Source organism: Echinops telfairi, unplaced genomic scaffold (genome assembly GCF_000313985.2).
Source record: "Echinops telfairi isolate 266 unplaced genomic scaffold, ASM31398v2 ScPeMD7_7469;HRSCAF=8507_0, whole genome shotgun sequence".
Lineage (NCBI taxonomy): Eukaryota > Metazoa > Chordata > Mammalia > Afrosoricida > Tenrecidae > Echinops > Echinops telfairi.
Genome location: NW_022111372.1, coordinates 38415982 through 38429665, shown reverse-complemented (window position 1 = coordinate 38429665; position 13684 = coordinate 38415982). Strand labels below are relative to the sequence as shown.

Genomic DNA, 13684 nt, shown 5'->3' with positions numbered 1-13684 from the left:
GAGGGCAATGAATGTACAAATATGCTTTACACAATTGATGTATGTATGGATTGTGATAAGAGTTGTATGAGCCCCTAATAAAATGATTTAAAAAAAGAAAAGGAAAAAATAAAAAAATAAGAGTAGTTGCCCTAAAAAAAGGTATTTGCTATGAACGAGTTAATGATTTTGCAAAATTCTATCATACGATCTCCAGCTTCATTTCTGTCACCAAGTCCACATTTTCCAACTCCTCTTCCTTCCTCTGAGCTTCCAACGTTTGCGTTCCAATCACCACCACTGTCACTGCATCTTGATTGCATGGCTGATCCATCCATCGGTAGAACCCCTCATTTCTTCATCTCTAGCTTTTGGTTGCTGTAGAAATTCGAGTAACGGGCTTTCCTTGAAGGTGCATAATCTGATCACAGACAGCATTGTATTTCATGAGGGATTTAGCAAGATCCTTTCTGACAATGAATGCCACGCCATTCCTCTTGATTGTGTTAATCCCGGCTTAGTAAATCATATGATTTTCTGATTCAAAATTCCTAGGATAGCAATCTTCATGTGTCCTATTTAATTTTTTGACCACTTCCAATTTTTCTACACGCATCGTTCCAATCACTAGAGGATGCTTGCAGCTGTTCCTCTTTCCCTCGAGCGTCCCCCCTCAGCAAGTGAAGACCCTGAAAGCCCCACCCCCACGGGCTTTACCGGACTCTTGTCACCACGGTCGACTCCCCTCCGAGAAACCATCTCTTCAGTCACATTTCGAGTGCCCGCCCGTGGACCTGAGGGCAGTTTCTCCCCGTGTTCGGCTTCCTTTGTTTAGGCTTTCAGTATTGGACAGCGCTTCGCGCCTACGCACATGGCTTTCCTGGGCTCCTTCCTTCCAAGTGGAGAGCCAATCCTTCCTTGTCTGCTCTTAGTCTGGAAGCTCTGCTGAAACCGGTTCACTCTGGGGGACCCTGCTGCCATTTGAAAGGCCCGTGACATAGCTTTTAGCATCACACAAGCCACCCCAGTAGGACAAACTGACAGATGAGTGGTGGTTTATGGAAGTAGGAAGCCTCATCTTTCTCTCAAGGAGCGGCTGGTATATTTGAACTGCTGACCTTGTGGTTCGCAGCCCGATATGCAACCCGCCATGCCACTGTGACTCTCAGGGTTTATATTTTGGAATCACCAGGCTTTAGATCACCAGGCTTTTCTTCTGATGCACCTCTGGGTGGACTCCAAGTCCAGTCTTTCCAGTAGCAGAGAACACAATCACCACTTACCCCGCCGCCCCCCACCATAAAAAGAGCCATTCCTAAAGAAAGCAAGGGCATTCTGATTCATTCACAGGTACTAGAGCAACAATTATGATTTTATTGAAGGCTCCTGCTCAGGGGGGGTTCCTCTGGGGATGTGAATGGATGCTCTAGTCCTCTGGGCTGGAGAAGGTGGGGAGCAGGTAGGGGCAGTGTGTTCTGAGGATGTTCTGAAACGCAAAGGCCAGAGTCCAGGTGTTGCGAATTTCCCTAGTGAAATGCTCCTGCCACGGCCAATTCCACCTGCCAGCTGTTTAACAACCGCTTGCAAAGTCCCTGAATATTGAACCATTGGCTCTGCAAGCTATTTACGTCTGGGGCTTCATGGACGTGTGTAGGCCAGGGCTTGAAGAAGAAGTGGGCTGGGCAAGAGTGTTCAGGAGATGGGACATCTTAGAAGCCCTGAAAGGTCAGTGAGAATCCTTGGGGAGTCACTAGCTGGTGACTTTCTGACTTAGTGTATGCTTTTGTTTCCTCCTTCCTACCTCCCCATACTTTTCTAGAAAGTTCTAGAAGAGGTGCTTTGGGAGACAGGGCCAGGGCCCAAACTTTGTGCTGGGGCAGGCCCGGCTTGTCCCCAGTTTGTGGGCATGGGGAGGAAGGTCCCAGAGCAAATGAATTGCCATGAAAGTCTCTAGAATAGTAGTGGGCACTGGGCAGGCCTTCACCCAGACTTTCAAGGGTCCATCTTGCCAATTTACGTGCACAAGGCTGGGTGACTTCAGAAGGCCGGAGGACCTGGGAATGCAGACAAACCTGAGGAAGAAAAGTAAGGGTCTTAGTGGGTCCAGATTAAAGCATCAAGGAGAGGGGATGGGGAAGAAGCAGGGCAGGTAAGGATGGGGGCGGGTGGGCGGAGGACAGACTGACAGATCTCTGGAATCACCATCTTACTGTTACATTGAGAAACCACATTTTCATCTTTTATTGGTAAAACGATCTCCACCGCTTTAAAGAATGTTGGAAAGCGTCTGAGCACACAGCAGATAATGCCACTCCGTTTTAGAAAAAGAGAGGGACCCTCATGGAGCTGGACTGAGACACTCGCTGCAAAGATGGGCCCCAAAGTCAACGCCCGTGAAGACAGGAGCCGCCAGAGCCCGCGGCGCTGTTTGATTCTGCTGTGTGCGGGGCACGATGAGTTGGAACAAGTTCAATGGCGCCCACCAAGCAACAGCAAACAGCTTTAGAAAAACACACACGCTCACTAAAGAGATGTACCAATTAATTTGCTGTCCGTGTTTTGCTTATTTAAAGGACTGTTTACACGTTTTCCTACTCCACCTGCTAATTTATAGCAGATTCCTACTGGGGGCCTCGGATGGATTTGCGTCAACAGGAAGTTGTGAGCAATGCTGTCTAGGTCTGTAGCAGCCACAGCTGTGATGACAAGTCTGATGCCAATCTGATTCTTATTTTTTTGTGGGAAACTTTGTTTCAATCTTCAGACACTTTTTGGAACGACTCATTAGCCTTGAATTTCAGTGGCATGACCAGGGTGTTTCTGGGTTTCTTCCATCACTTTTCTTGTCATCAGTTGGCTTTTTCAGTCTGAAGACGTGTCTACAGCTTTTCAGAAGATTCCATGCGATTTATCTGTCTGCTTCCTGCCGTCCTCTTTCTGGGACTCTTCCACATCAGAGGTTGCTCCCGTGGGCTGTCGCTTCTGGTTTCTCTTACACTCCCCATCTCTTTGGCTTTTTGTTCTACACCAGGGAAATTTCTCCATCTCACTTTAAAACCCTCCTGTTTCATCTTAAATTAATCATAGTTTGCTTCTAAGATCATTAATATTGAGATGAAAATATGACCTCTTTTTGGTAAGTTCCCCAGTTGTTCTTTTTAGAGCATTTTGTTCTTGTTTGTGGTTATAATATCTTCCTAAAAGTCTCGGAGTAGATTTTTTTAAAGGTCTTTTCCTTAGATTTTGTCTCCTCGGGGTATATGTTTATATATGCGTGCGCTTATCGTGGTCTTTATTCTTCATTCGATGGCTAGCCTCATATGTTGGGTGCGAGAACGTTGTTTGATTCTTCTTCTGTTAGAGAAATTCTCCCTGCACTGGGGAAGTTGACATACAGTCCTTCCATCAAGGTAGAATAAGATATATGGGCACCCATTTGCCAGACTGAGGAGACAGGGTTCTTGGGGTATTGTGTTAGTCTGGGTGAACTAGAGAAACAAATTCATAGATACTCATATGTGCATAAAAAAGCGCTTTATATAAAAGAGTAGTTCTTTTTTTAAAAATCATTTTATTAGGGGCTCATACAACTCTTATCACAATCCATACAGACATCAATTGTGTAAAGCGCATTTGTGCATTCATTGCCCTCATCATTCTCAAAACATTTCCTCTCCACTTAAGCCCCCAACATCAGGTCTTCATTTTTCCTCCCTCCCCGCTTCCCCCCTCCCTCATGAGCTCTTGGTAATTTACAAATTATTATTTTGTCATATCTTGCCCTGTCCAATGTCTCCCTTCACCCACTTTCCGGTTGTCTGTCCCCCAAGGAGGAGGTCACATATAGTTCCTTGTAATCGGTTCCCTAAAAGAGTAGTTCTATATTAAGAAAATATCCCAGCCCAAGGCAGATCAAGTCCATAAGTCAGATATTAGCCCATATGTTAATTCCTCTTCAGATTCACGCAACACATGCAATGGTGCTGAGTGCAGGAAGACCACAGGCCAGTGGGTGGAAAGTCTTGTGAATCCAGTGGCAGTGAAAGTGTCTTAGCGCTGGCGTGGGTCTCCACATGGCTCCTCCAGCTCCAAGGCTCTGGCTGCCATCAGCATAGCTCCATGTGTCTGGTCAGCAGGAAGATGAAGCAGAGAGTCTGTCTGCCCTCCAGTGAGCTGTTTATCTCCATGGTGCCTCCAAATGAGGTCATCAGACTGTGACCTGATTGACAGGCTAGACTCAACGCCTTTGTAAGTTGGCAGGAGATTATGTAACTCACACAAGTATCAACGTCCCCCTTAGAGCCTGGCATCCCCAGGTGAAGTGTTAAATGTTCCTAGAGATAATCATTGTTGGTACCCAGAGTTGAATGGAGCTCCCAGGCTCCATGGAAGAACCTGGCCAGGTACTCCATGTTCAGACCTTTAAACCACTCTCTATCACAAACCACTCCTCCTGCTGCCTTCCACTGGGAGCGAAGCTGATGAGGAGCACCAGGGCCAGGTAGGAGCCAGAGCTCTGGTCCCCTCTTGTAGCCAACACATTCTCCTGTACTTTCCATTTGTCTCAGTTATCTGGTGCTGCTGTTGTGGGCATAGCAGAGGGGGTGGTTTTAACAACAGCAATGTATTTTCTGACAGTTTAAGAGGTTTAAGTCTGACTCCAGAGCTCTGGTTCTAGGGAAGTCTTTCTCTCTCTTCTGGCTCCAGGGGAAAGGTCTTGTTCCTTTAGTTTCTGCTCCCTGGTTCTTTGGAGAGCTTATGTCTTGGCATCTGTCTTAAGATCTCTGCCACTTTCACTTACTTATTTAATCTCTTTTAAATCTCAACAAAGATGAATTCAAAACACATCCTATACAAATCTTGCCTCACTAACATCGCAAAGACAACCCATCCCAAATGGGATTACATACCCCTCATGTTTAGGTTAGGGGAGGATGTAATTCCAGCTGTAACATTTCGTTGGCCGCGCAATCTCCTTCACTCTTGCACCGACTTCTTTCCCATGCCTCTGGTCATGTGGAGGTGGGGTGAGAGATGGTGAGCTCAGTCTACCTACCTGAACTGGGAGTCCCAATTCCATTTGAGAGTTGACTTTCTTAAAACTAGACATCTTTGGCTATTGGTCAACCTGGAGTCTACCCTGACTTTGCCTGAATCCTGGGATAGACCCCAGTTTTCTTTGAAGATTGGGCCGCCACAGCACGGTCCTCCATTCCCTCTGAAAGCAGGAATGCCATTTGTAGATTTTTAAGAAAAAACTGAAATGATTTCAAATTACTTAATTACCATTATTCTTAGCTATTTTAATTTTCACTTTATTGTGAATCTTTTCAAATATAGAAAAGTAGAAAGAACTAAAAAGGAAGCATCCATCTGCTCACCCGTACATTCTAGCACTAACACAAACATCGAAAAGCTTTTTATGTTGAATCAGGTAAAGGTGTACAGAGCAAATCAGCTTTCCACCCAACGATTCACACGCCTTTGTTTCATCTCATGGATTACAATGCGAGTTACAGAAGACTTGTGAGTCAGAATGGATTTGGTCACAGTGAGTTTCTCTGGATTGATTGGCCGAACATTGAGCCATGGGAATGAGTTCAATTCCAAACCCGAAGGGTCACTACAGGCTCTGGTCTCAGGGGTTCCATCCGTCTCCATCTGACCAGTAAGCCTGGTATCTTTTTGTGATTTTGATTTTTGTTCCCCACTTCCTGTGCTCTACCCAGGACCTCCTAACGGATCCCTGTCAGAGCAGTTGGAGCAGTAGCCCGGTGCTCTCTAGTTCTCTCGGTTTCACGGCTTGGGAGACCAACATTCGTATGGTCTATTAATCCATTGGACTAATTGTTCCAATCTGTCTTTGATTTTCTTCATTCTGCTTTCCTCTACACAGGGAGAGACCGGTCCCCACAGTAGGATGTAGAACACTGTCGTCTTTGGGAGCCATGCATGTCGATTGGCCTTGGGGTGTCCTCGGTCTCCAGGACCAGTGGCTCATGGTCTCAAGGTGTTTGGTTATGCGTAAGAAGTTTCCGTCACTCTACCTCGTGTGTGCTGCTCCGTCTTCATGGAAGGTTCGCAGAGAGTCTGTCACTGACATTTTGCTTTATACCTATCTGGCCATCAAACCACCCCTCTCTCCACCTATCAGTTCTTCTTATTGTTTGGTGCATTTCAAAGTAAGTTGCGCATGTCAGTATACTTCATCCTTAAACATGTTCGTTACAAGACCATAAGTGAGAGTTCAATATGCTTATATGGGAAATGATATGTATTTTTAGAGTAACGTATGGTGAATACTGGCAAATATGTATGCCTGGGTAACTCAGACCCCAGGAAGACCCAAGACATGACCATCTACGGGACATGACCATCCCTCAGAAGGTTCCCTCCTGCTCCTTCCCAGGCCATCTCACCCTGCTAATTTAGCTTCATCCAGGACTTCCTGTGAATGTCATCGTATAGTGTATCTTCTTTTATCCTTGGCTTCTCTCAGCCAGAACAACGTTTTTGAGGTTCATTCACGTTGCTTGTGTAATGTCCTTCTTCTTACTGATTGTATTGCATGTGTGACAGTGTTGTGACTGGCTTATCCATTCACCTGTTGATGGACACGTGGCTTGGTTCCAATCTGTGTCTCTTCTGAATACAGCTGAATGAGTGTGTGGCTTGTGTTTGAAAGCCTTAGCTTCTACGAGCGGAAATCATCACCGGGCGCACATTACATTTCTGGGCAACTCTGACTTTCAGGGAACTACTCCTGCCGTCGAGCTGAAGTTCTCCTCCCTGCTCCTTGGGCCCAGTCCAAGAGGTGATGTAGTCCAACCAAGCTCTTTCCTATTTGGAAGCCTTCCAGACAACTGAACGTGCCTACTATTGCCCAGGCTTTGCCTCCTCCTCCTTCCGAAGGTAGAACTCTGGCCTTCCAGGGGGAGACCTGGGTTTGTTGTTGGCCTCTGTACCTCATGCACAGCCCCCAGCTGTCTGTGCGTGGACGCGTGCATGTGGCTATGATGCTGAGCGTGTTCCAGTGAAGCTTCTAGGCTATAGATGGATGAGGAAGAAAGACCTGTCGATCTTCTGAAAATCAGCCAATGATAACCCTACGTGTTACAATAGTCCCATCCTTAAACTGGCATGAGGCCAATGCGGGACCGGGTGGTGTTGTGTTGTGCAGGGACTCCCTGTGAGCCAGGGGCCAACTGGGCACGAGCCGATTGCCCAGATTCTGCCTTTCCATTCTCCCAGTCACCTTCATTTCAACCATGAGGAAAGCAAACAATCCTTTTAAGGGCAAGAGGCTCAGCCATCCTTTTCCAAAAGAAGTTTTCCAACATCCTAAGATGCAATGATCCGCCTCTCGGCTCTGATTTCCCAGGGAGAGCCCTCTAACTCAGGACCCCCAGCACAGACTGGTCCAAGACAACCAAAGACAAGAGGACAACAGCTTGGGGGGGAGCTGAGTTGTGGAGCAGAGAGATTTATTTTTCCTTAGGTCATTAAGCTTTCATGGTACAGCATCGACCATGGATTTGATGATGAGACCTGTGAGGTCTAATCATCTGACAATGATGCAGATTGGCGAGAATAATAACAGAGAAATAGGTATCCAGGTGATTTGCTAGCAGCAGGTGGGGGTGCCGCAGGAGACGGGTCTGCAGAGCAGGGGGGCACAGGAGGGCCGGCAGCAGCAGGAGGACTGGCAGGAGGGGACCACACACAGCACAGGCTTGCAGTTCACGGGCACACAGCAGGCTGCCTGGCAGGGGCTGGCCACACAGCAGGCTGGGCTGCAGGAGGAGACCTGGCCACAGGATCCGAGTCCACATGGGGACTGGCAGCCACCAGAGCAGCAGCTGGCAGCCCCACAGGGGGACTGGCAGGAGGTGGACACACCACACACAGGCCTGCACAGCAGAGTCACACAGGACACTGGGCGGCAGCAGGAGCTCCCGCAGGAGGAGGGTGAGCAGCAGGCGGTGGGGACACAGCACGGGGCTGGGCAGCAGGCCGCCTGGCAGCCGGAGGAGCAGCTGGTGTGGCACATGGTGGATCTGTGGTTGGGCTGGCTGTCAGGGAGGAGGTGAGGCTGGAATGGAGGTTCCTTCCACGGGGCGGCCTTTATATGCAGGTCCTGCGAGCACCCAGGCAACACAAAGCACAACTGTTGTCTTCCTTGTTTCCGATCCCACAGCCTTAATTTTCTGTTTCGTTTTGTTTGTTTGGCCCTAAGCACCAAGACTAATTGCCTCTCCTTCCAGCTCTTGTTTGATTTGGAAACCTGCCCCTCGGTCTTATTGACTCTGCCTCCATACTGCCTCATTCCATAACAGTTCGCCTGGATCACTGAGACGTGAGTCCAAACCTTGAGTCTCCAGGTTTTTGTCTCCATGCGACAATGGTCTGCCAACAACCACACAGCGTACACCCCTCCCCTAGGCCCAGGCAGAGAACAGGGAGGGCGGGCTTGTCTCCAAGAGCAGGTGTTGGAGAGAGACCTTTGGGACAGGGAGATGGGGAGGACGGAAGGGTGTGGACCCTGAGGAGTGTCTCGGGAGGGAAGACATTGCGTCCTCCTCTTGAGAAAGCATTCCAGGGACCTGAAATGCGGCGAAGCAGGACAATCGCCATTCCTCCCCGAGCAGGGTCCAGGTAGCTAGGGGAAGCCTTCCTCCGGACCCTCTCCAGTGTTCTCTCCCATTGGCAGTCTCAACCCTTTGTTGTGCGGTTGGAGTGGGAAACCCAGTCTGAGCCCATGCGTGGTTCCCCCGTATCCGCTGGGGGTGGATAGAGGAGCTATCTCAAGGATCCCGCTTTACGTCAGATACTTCATGATCAAAGCCATTCCAGGGCTGCTTCTGACACACAGAATGACCCAGCAGGGCAGGACCCGTGTCTTGCCTCTGCCCACATGCTGCCCTCTCTGTTCCCAGCTGTCCAGAATGCGAGTCTGAACCTCCCTGTAACAAAATCCCCAGGTGATGCTTATAATAGGCCACTGGAGATCCCCTTGCAGAGGGGTCTCGGGGAGGAGATGAGCCAGTCAGGGTGCGATGTAACAATGATGAGAAATACAACTTTCCTCGAGTTCCTAAATGTTTCCTCCCCGCTCCCACTACCATGACTCGAATTCGATCTTGCAAGTCTGGCTAGACCAGAGGAGGTACACTGGTACAGATAGGAACTGAAAATACAGGGAATCCAGGATGGATGAGCCCTATAGGACCAGTGGTGTGAGTGGCAAAACAGGGAGGGTAAAGGGAGAATGGGTAGGAAAGAGGGAACTGATTACATGGAACTGTGTGTGACCTTCTCCCTGGGGGACAGACAACCGAATAGTGGGTGAAGGGAGACGTCGGACAGGGCAAGATATGACAAAATACCCATTTATAAACTATCAAGGGCTCATGAGGGAGGAGGGAGCGGGGAGGGAGGGGGAAAATGAGGACCTAATGTCGGGGGTTTAAGTGGAGAGAAAATGTTTTGAGAAACGATGTACAAATGCGCTTTACACAATTGATGTGTGTATGGATTGGGATAACAGTTGTATGAGCCCCTAATAAAATGTTAAAAAAAAAAAAAAAAAAAGAATCACTAATGAGACCTGTAAGAATCACCTGGGAATTTTGTTAAATTCTAGATTCTGATTCAGTACATTTTTGTGGGAATACAAGTTCTCAACAGAGAGTTGAACTAGACTGAACTGGTTGCAAGCCCCGTTTGACCTAATAGATTTAACAATGGATTCAAGAACCTATCCAAGATCATGACAATGGTTCATGTCTGGGCAATGTTTTATTCTCTTATAAGTAAGGCTGGAGCCATGACAACGGGCTCAGTGGTAATCAACAATACAGAACTTTTTTATTGCAGTTATTAACAAAATTGACCTTCGTTTTTTGCCAAAGGAGCCCTGGTGGTTCTTGCTGAAATGTTGGACTGCTAGCTGCAAGGTGGGTGGTTCAAACCCACCAGCCGCTCTGTAGGACACAGTTGAAGCTATCTGCTCCTGTGAAGATGGACAGCTTCAGAACCTACGTGAGGAGGAGTCAGAATTGACGGAATGGCAGTGGCTTAGTGTTTGGTTATCTGGCAGAGGCCCCTTTGGGTCTGGACAGTGAGAACTGTGCTCAGAACTTACGCGGTGAATGGACCCAGAGCTGACAGGAGGCTGCAGGTTGAGACTCACCTGTAAGCCACTGGAAAAGTCACCGGAGTTCCTAAGCCCATCTCTCTAACACTTTCTCCACTTGGCACTGTCAGTAGTTCAAACCCAGTCTTAAAAACAAAGAGTGTTTAGGGTACATGGTCACTTTTTAAACAGTCTTACAAGCCAATTAGGAGAAAAAAAGAATAGTCATCTTTCGTGTTCTGCACTTACCTACCTATTTGCCCCTTTTGGTGCTCTTCATTAAGGAGCCCTGTGGCTCTGTGGGATAAGCATTGGGCTGCTGATTGCAAGGTGGGTGGTTCAAACTCACTAGCCACTCCAATATAGAGAGCTGAAACTGTCAGTTCCCATAAAGATGCACAATCTCAGAAACCTGAAGGAACTGTTCTACTCTGTCCTGTAGGGCCACTAGGAGTCAGAGTCCCCTCCGTGGCACTGGATTGGGTTGGAGTGCTCTTTGTTTCAGCCTGTGGACTGGGTTCTCACCAGGCCTAATTCCTATTCCACTGAAAGGACCCCCTTAAGTGTTTCGTATCGTACAAGTCTCCAGGTGAGGAAGTATCTCAGCTTTTATTTTCCTGAAAATGCCTTCATTGTATTCTTGATGGATTTTTGTTGTTGTTGCTAGATTCAGAATTCAGGGTTGATAATTTTATCTTTAAAGCTGTGCCATTGTCAGCTGTCCACCACTGTTTCCCGTGAGAAGTCTGGAATGCTTAGATGTTTCCTCCGTCTATCCTTTTACCTCACTGCTTTCAGTATTTTCTCTTTATTTTGATGGTTCTCATCATTGTGACTATTTTGTGCCCTGTTTATATTTTAAAAGTCCTGCTTTGGATCTGTCAGCTGGCATATTTTATCTTAAAAACAAATTGAAATTAGGAAACTTGCTCATTATTCCTTCAAAATATTTTAATGCTTCACATCTTGATCAATAGTAGAAAAAGTGTGGGAGAGAATTTCAAATTCTCATGGAAACCTGACTGTCTGGAAGCATTGAGGCTGGATAAGCCCCTGCGACTACGTCCTGAGATCATCTTTAAGCCTTAAACCAAAGCTACCCTTTGAAGTCTTCTTTAAAACAAATAGCTTAGCTCATCTCATTGAGAATGTCTTGAGCATTGGCCCCTTTAAAAGAACGGGACCTCTCTATACACCCTAATACAGCGGTTCTCGACCTGTGGGTCGCCCCGTTCATCACAGTAGCAAAATGACAGTGATGAAGTAGCAATGAAAATAGTGTTATGGTTGGGGGTCACCACCACATGAGGAACTGTCTGAAAGGGCCGTGGCACGAGGAAGGTGGAGAACCGCTGCTCTAATAGGATCTCTGTACGTACTAACATGGGGTCAGATTTACAACAGCAACTAGAAAGGACAGCTCGGAAGCTCAGGGGCAATGAGCTTCTGCTAATCGAAGAGGAGCAAGGGAGGTAATCAGTGTCACTGAATTATACACGTGGAAGTCGCTGAATTGGTATGTGCTCTACTGTGTAGATCCTGAACAACAGCAGAAATATGAAGTAAATGATTTTAAAGAATGTACAGAAGGTGAGCTGGAGACAAAACCGTGGCAGCTCATGTTCCTGGTCAAATGAATTTCGCTGCGGTATTCCAGTGGGTTCTTTATGTGTCCGACTTGATTGCTCAGACAGACAAAAGGACAAAACAAAGATGAGATGGTGGTCTGAAACATTGTTTTTAAGCTGTAGGACCATTGTCTCCTTCTGAAGTTAAGGTTACATGCTTGTGAGACTGCGTGATATTGACATTTTTCATTTTTCTTAATTATCCTTTTTCCTCTACTCTTCAGATTGGAATTTTATATTAAGCGCCTTCATTTTCATCCACTCATTTCCCTCAAGTCTCCAATATACTGCTGGGTCTATCTAGTACCGTTACAGAATTTCTATTTGCTGTCATTTCTAGTCCTCGGCTAAGATTCTCTCTCCAGTCTCTAATTAAGAAAATGCTGTTGTTTAAGTTTTGGAATACCCACATCGGCTCACCAGTTGGAGTTGACGCAATGGCAGCTGCTGGGGAGAAACACAAAACAAAGGCCACCCTGGAGCAGGCCTTCTGCCCAAGGCCCAGACTGTCCAGTCTTGATGGTCTGCAAGGGAGAGGCACGCTCAACTCTGTAGCAGCAGCTTCTCCCATCTATGGTGGCCAGACGTCCCGCTTTTTGGCGTTTTAAAAAAGTCGCGATTTTTCGAAAGAATGCACGACAAGCTAGGGAACGGTCTAATTGGTCCATATAGACCAAATTTTTAATCAAGACCCCCCGCCCCCCACCCCACAGTCAATGGTGTCCTGCTTTCAATCTGGTCACCCTACGATGAGACCCCAGTGACCTTGCTCTGAGCAAGTACAGCCTGCTCTCTTCCCACGTTCACAGGAAACCTTCACAGAGACCCTGTGGGACCAGCTGCACCCAGAAACCCCTCCTTTTTGGTACTCCTACCCTCAGATTCCTGGGGCTTCAGTCGTCCTAAACTGGCTTCCTCCTCTGGCAGGGAAGGACCATTGTGGTCTGCTCCCCACTCCAGCTCCCCACACTGCATTTGGTAAGCAGCCAACCTGCCATGCATTTCTGAACCTACACAAGAGAGCGAGGTGAATGGTGAGACCACAGTCGTCTTGTGCTGTTTGTTTTCCACGGCCTCCACACGGAGGCCATGACCTTTGAGGGACACCTTTGACTACAGGGCTAATCTGGCAGGAGCTGTCCTCTCAATTGCGGTCACTATCGTTATCTGCATCTAATGCTATTCTTCCCCCCACCTGGTGGGGGAGCAAGGCATCGCTTGGGCCAGAGTCCCTGCATGCTTCATTGTATATAGACGTGGCCTCACCCTGTCTTACTTCTTGGTTGTGCCACGCCCCTCTGCAGGATGTTCTGGGCCTTTGTGTGATCCTGACACAGAATCTCAGTAAACAGTGAGATTCAATGTCACCACCGTCTGTCTCTTCTTCTCATTCGCTACCACCCAGTCGAGGCTGACTCAGAGCGACCATTCTACAAAAGGTCTCTATGACCCACAGTTTTCCATCCTCACCTATCTTATGGACACACTGTCTTCCTGTCCTCGGTGTGTCTCTGCCGGCTCCTTGCCTCCGGCTCTCAGCTCTAGGAAACTCAAAGATGAGTGAGCCAGCCAGCGTTCTTCACATCTGCTGTGGAGCCTTCCTGGCACGTGAGAGCAGTGCACAATCTGTGGTTGTTTAGCAATCCGTGTCACACCAAGAGGAACATTTGGAGGTCCCAGTCTTGGGATCTGAAAAGGTAGCACAGGTGAAATGTAAGGAACAAACAGTATGGCAGGCAGAGCCAACCGACAGATGGGCAGGTTTCCATAGGAAGTGAGTGTACTGATGATGCAATTTAGCCATGACCCCAACCAACCAACCAACCAACCAACCAACCAACCAACCAACCAACCAGCCAGCCAACCAGCTAGCCAGCCAGCCAGCCAGCCAGGCAGGCAACCAACCAACCAACCAACCAACCAACCAACCAACCAACCAACC

The 13684-nt window shown here is 47.8% G+C and overlaps 1 protein-coding gene across 2 annotated transcripts; it reads right to left on the bottom strand.

The window, feature by feature from the left end:
• Positions 1-7603: 7603 nt before the first annotated feature.
• Positions 7604-8029, bottom strand: LOC101643231 (keratin-associated protein 12-4-like). Of its 2 annotated transcripts, none has more exons than XM_030888807.1 (2): positions 7860-8029; positions 7604-7772 (listed from the first exon to the last, which is right to left on the bottom strand). In XM_030888807.1, the coding sequence occupies exons 1-2, from the start codon at positions 8027-8029 to the stop codon at positions 7604-7606; spliced, it is 339 nt and encodes a 112-aa protein (XP_030744667.1). The 2 variants fall into 2 exon arrangements, with proteins under 2 accessions (XP_030744667.1, XP_004696950.1); XM_004696893.1 differs by having other exon boundaries at positions 7604-7751; positions 7884-8029.
• Positions 8030-13684: the final 5655 nt, after the last annotated feature.

What these genes read in the sequence shown, in the direction of transcription:
- LOC101643231 (XM_030888807.1), bottom strand. Translation starts at nt 8,029, where the DNA reads ATGTGCCACACCAGCTGCTCCTCCGGCTGCCAGGCGGCCTGCTGCCCA. An exon ending in GGTGTGTCCACCTCCTGCCA is followed by an intron (nt 7,773 to 7,859) that starts GTCCCCCTGTGG and finishes CTCCTCCTGCAG; the next exon opens with CCCAGCCTGCTGTGTGGCCA.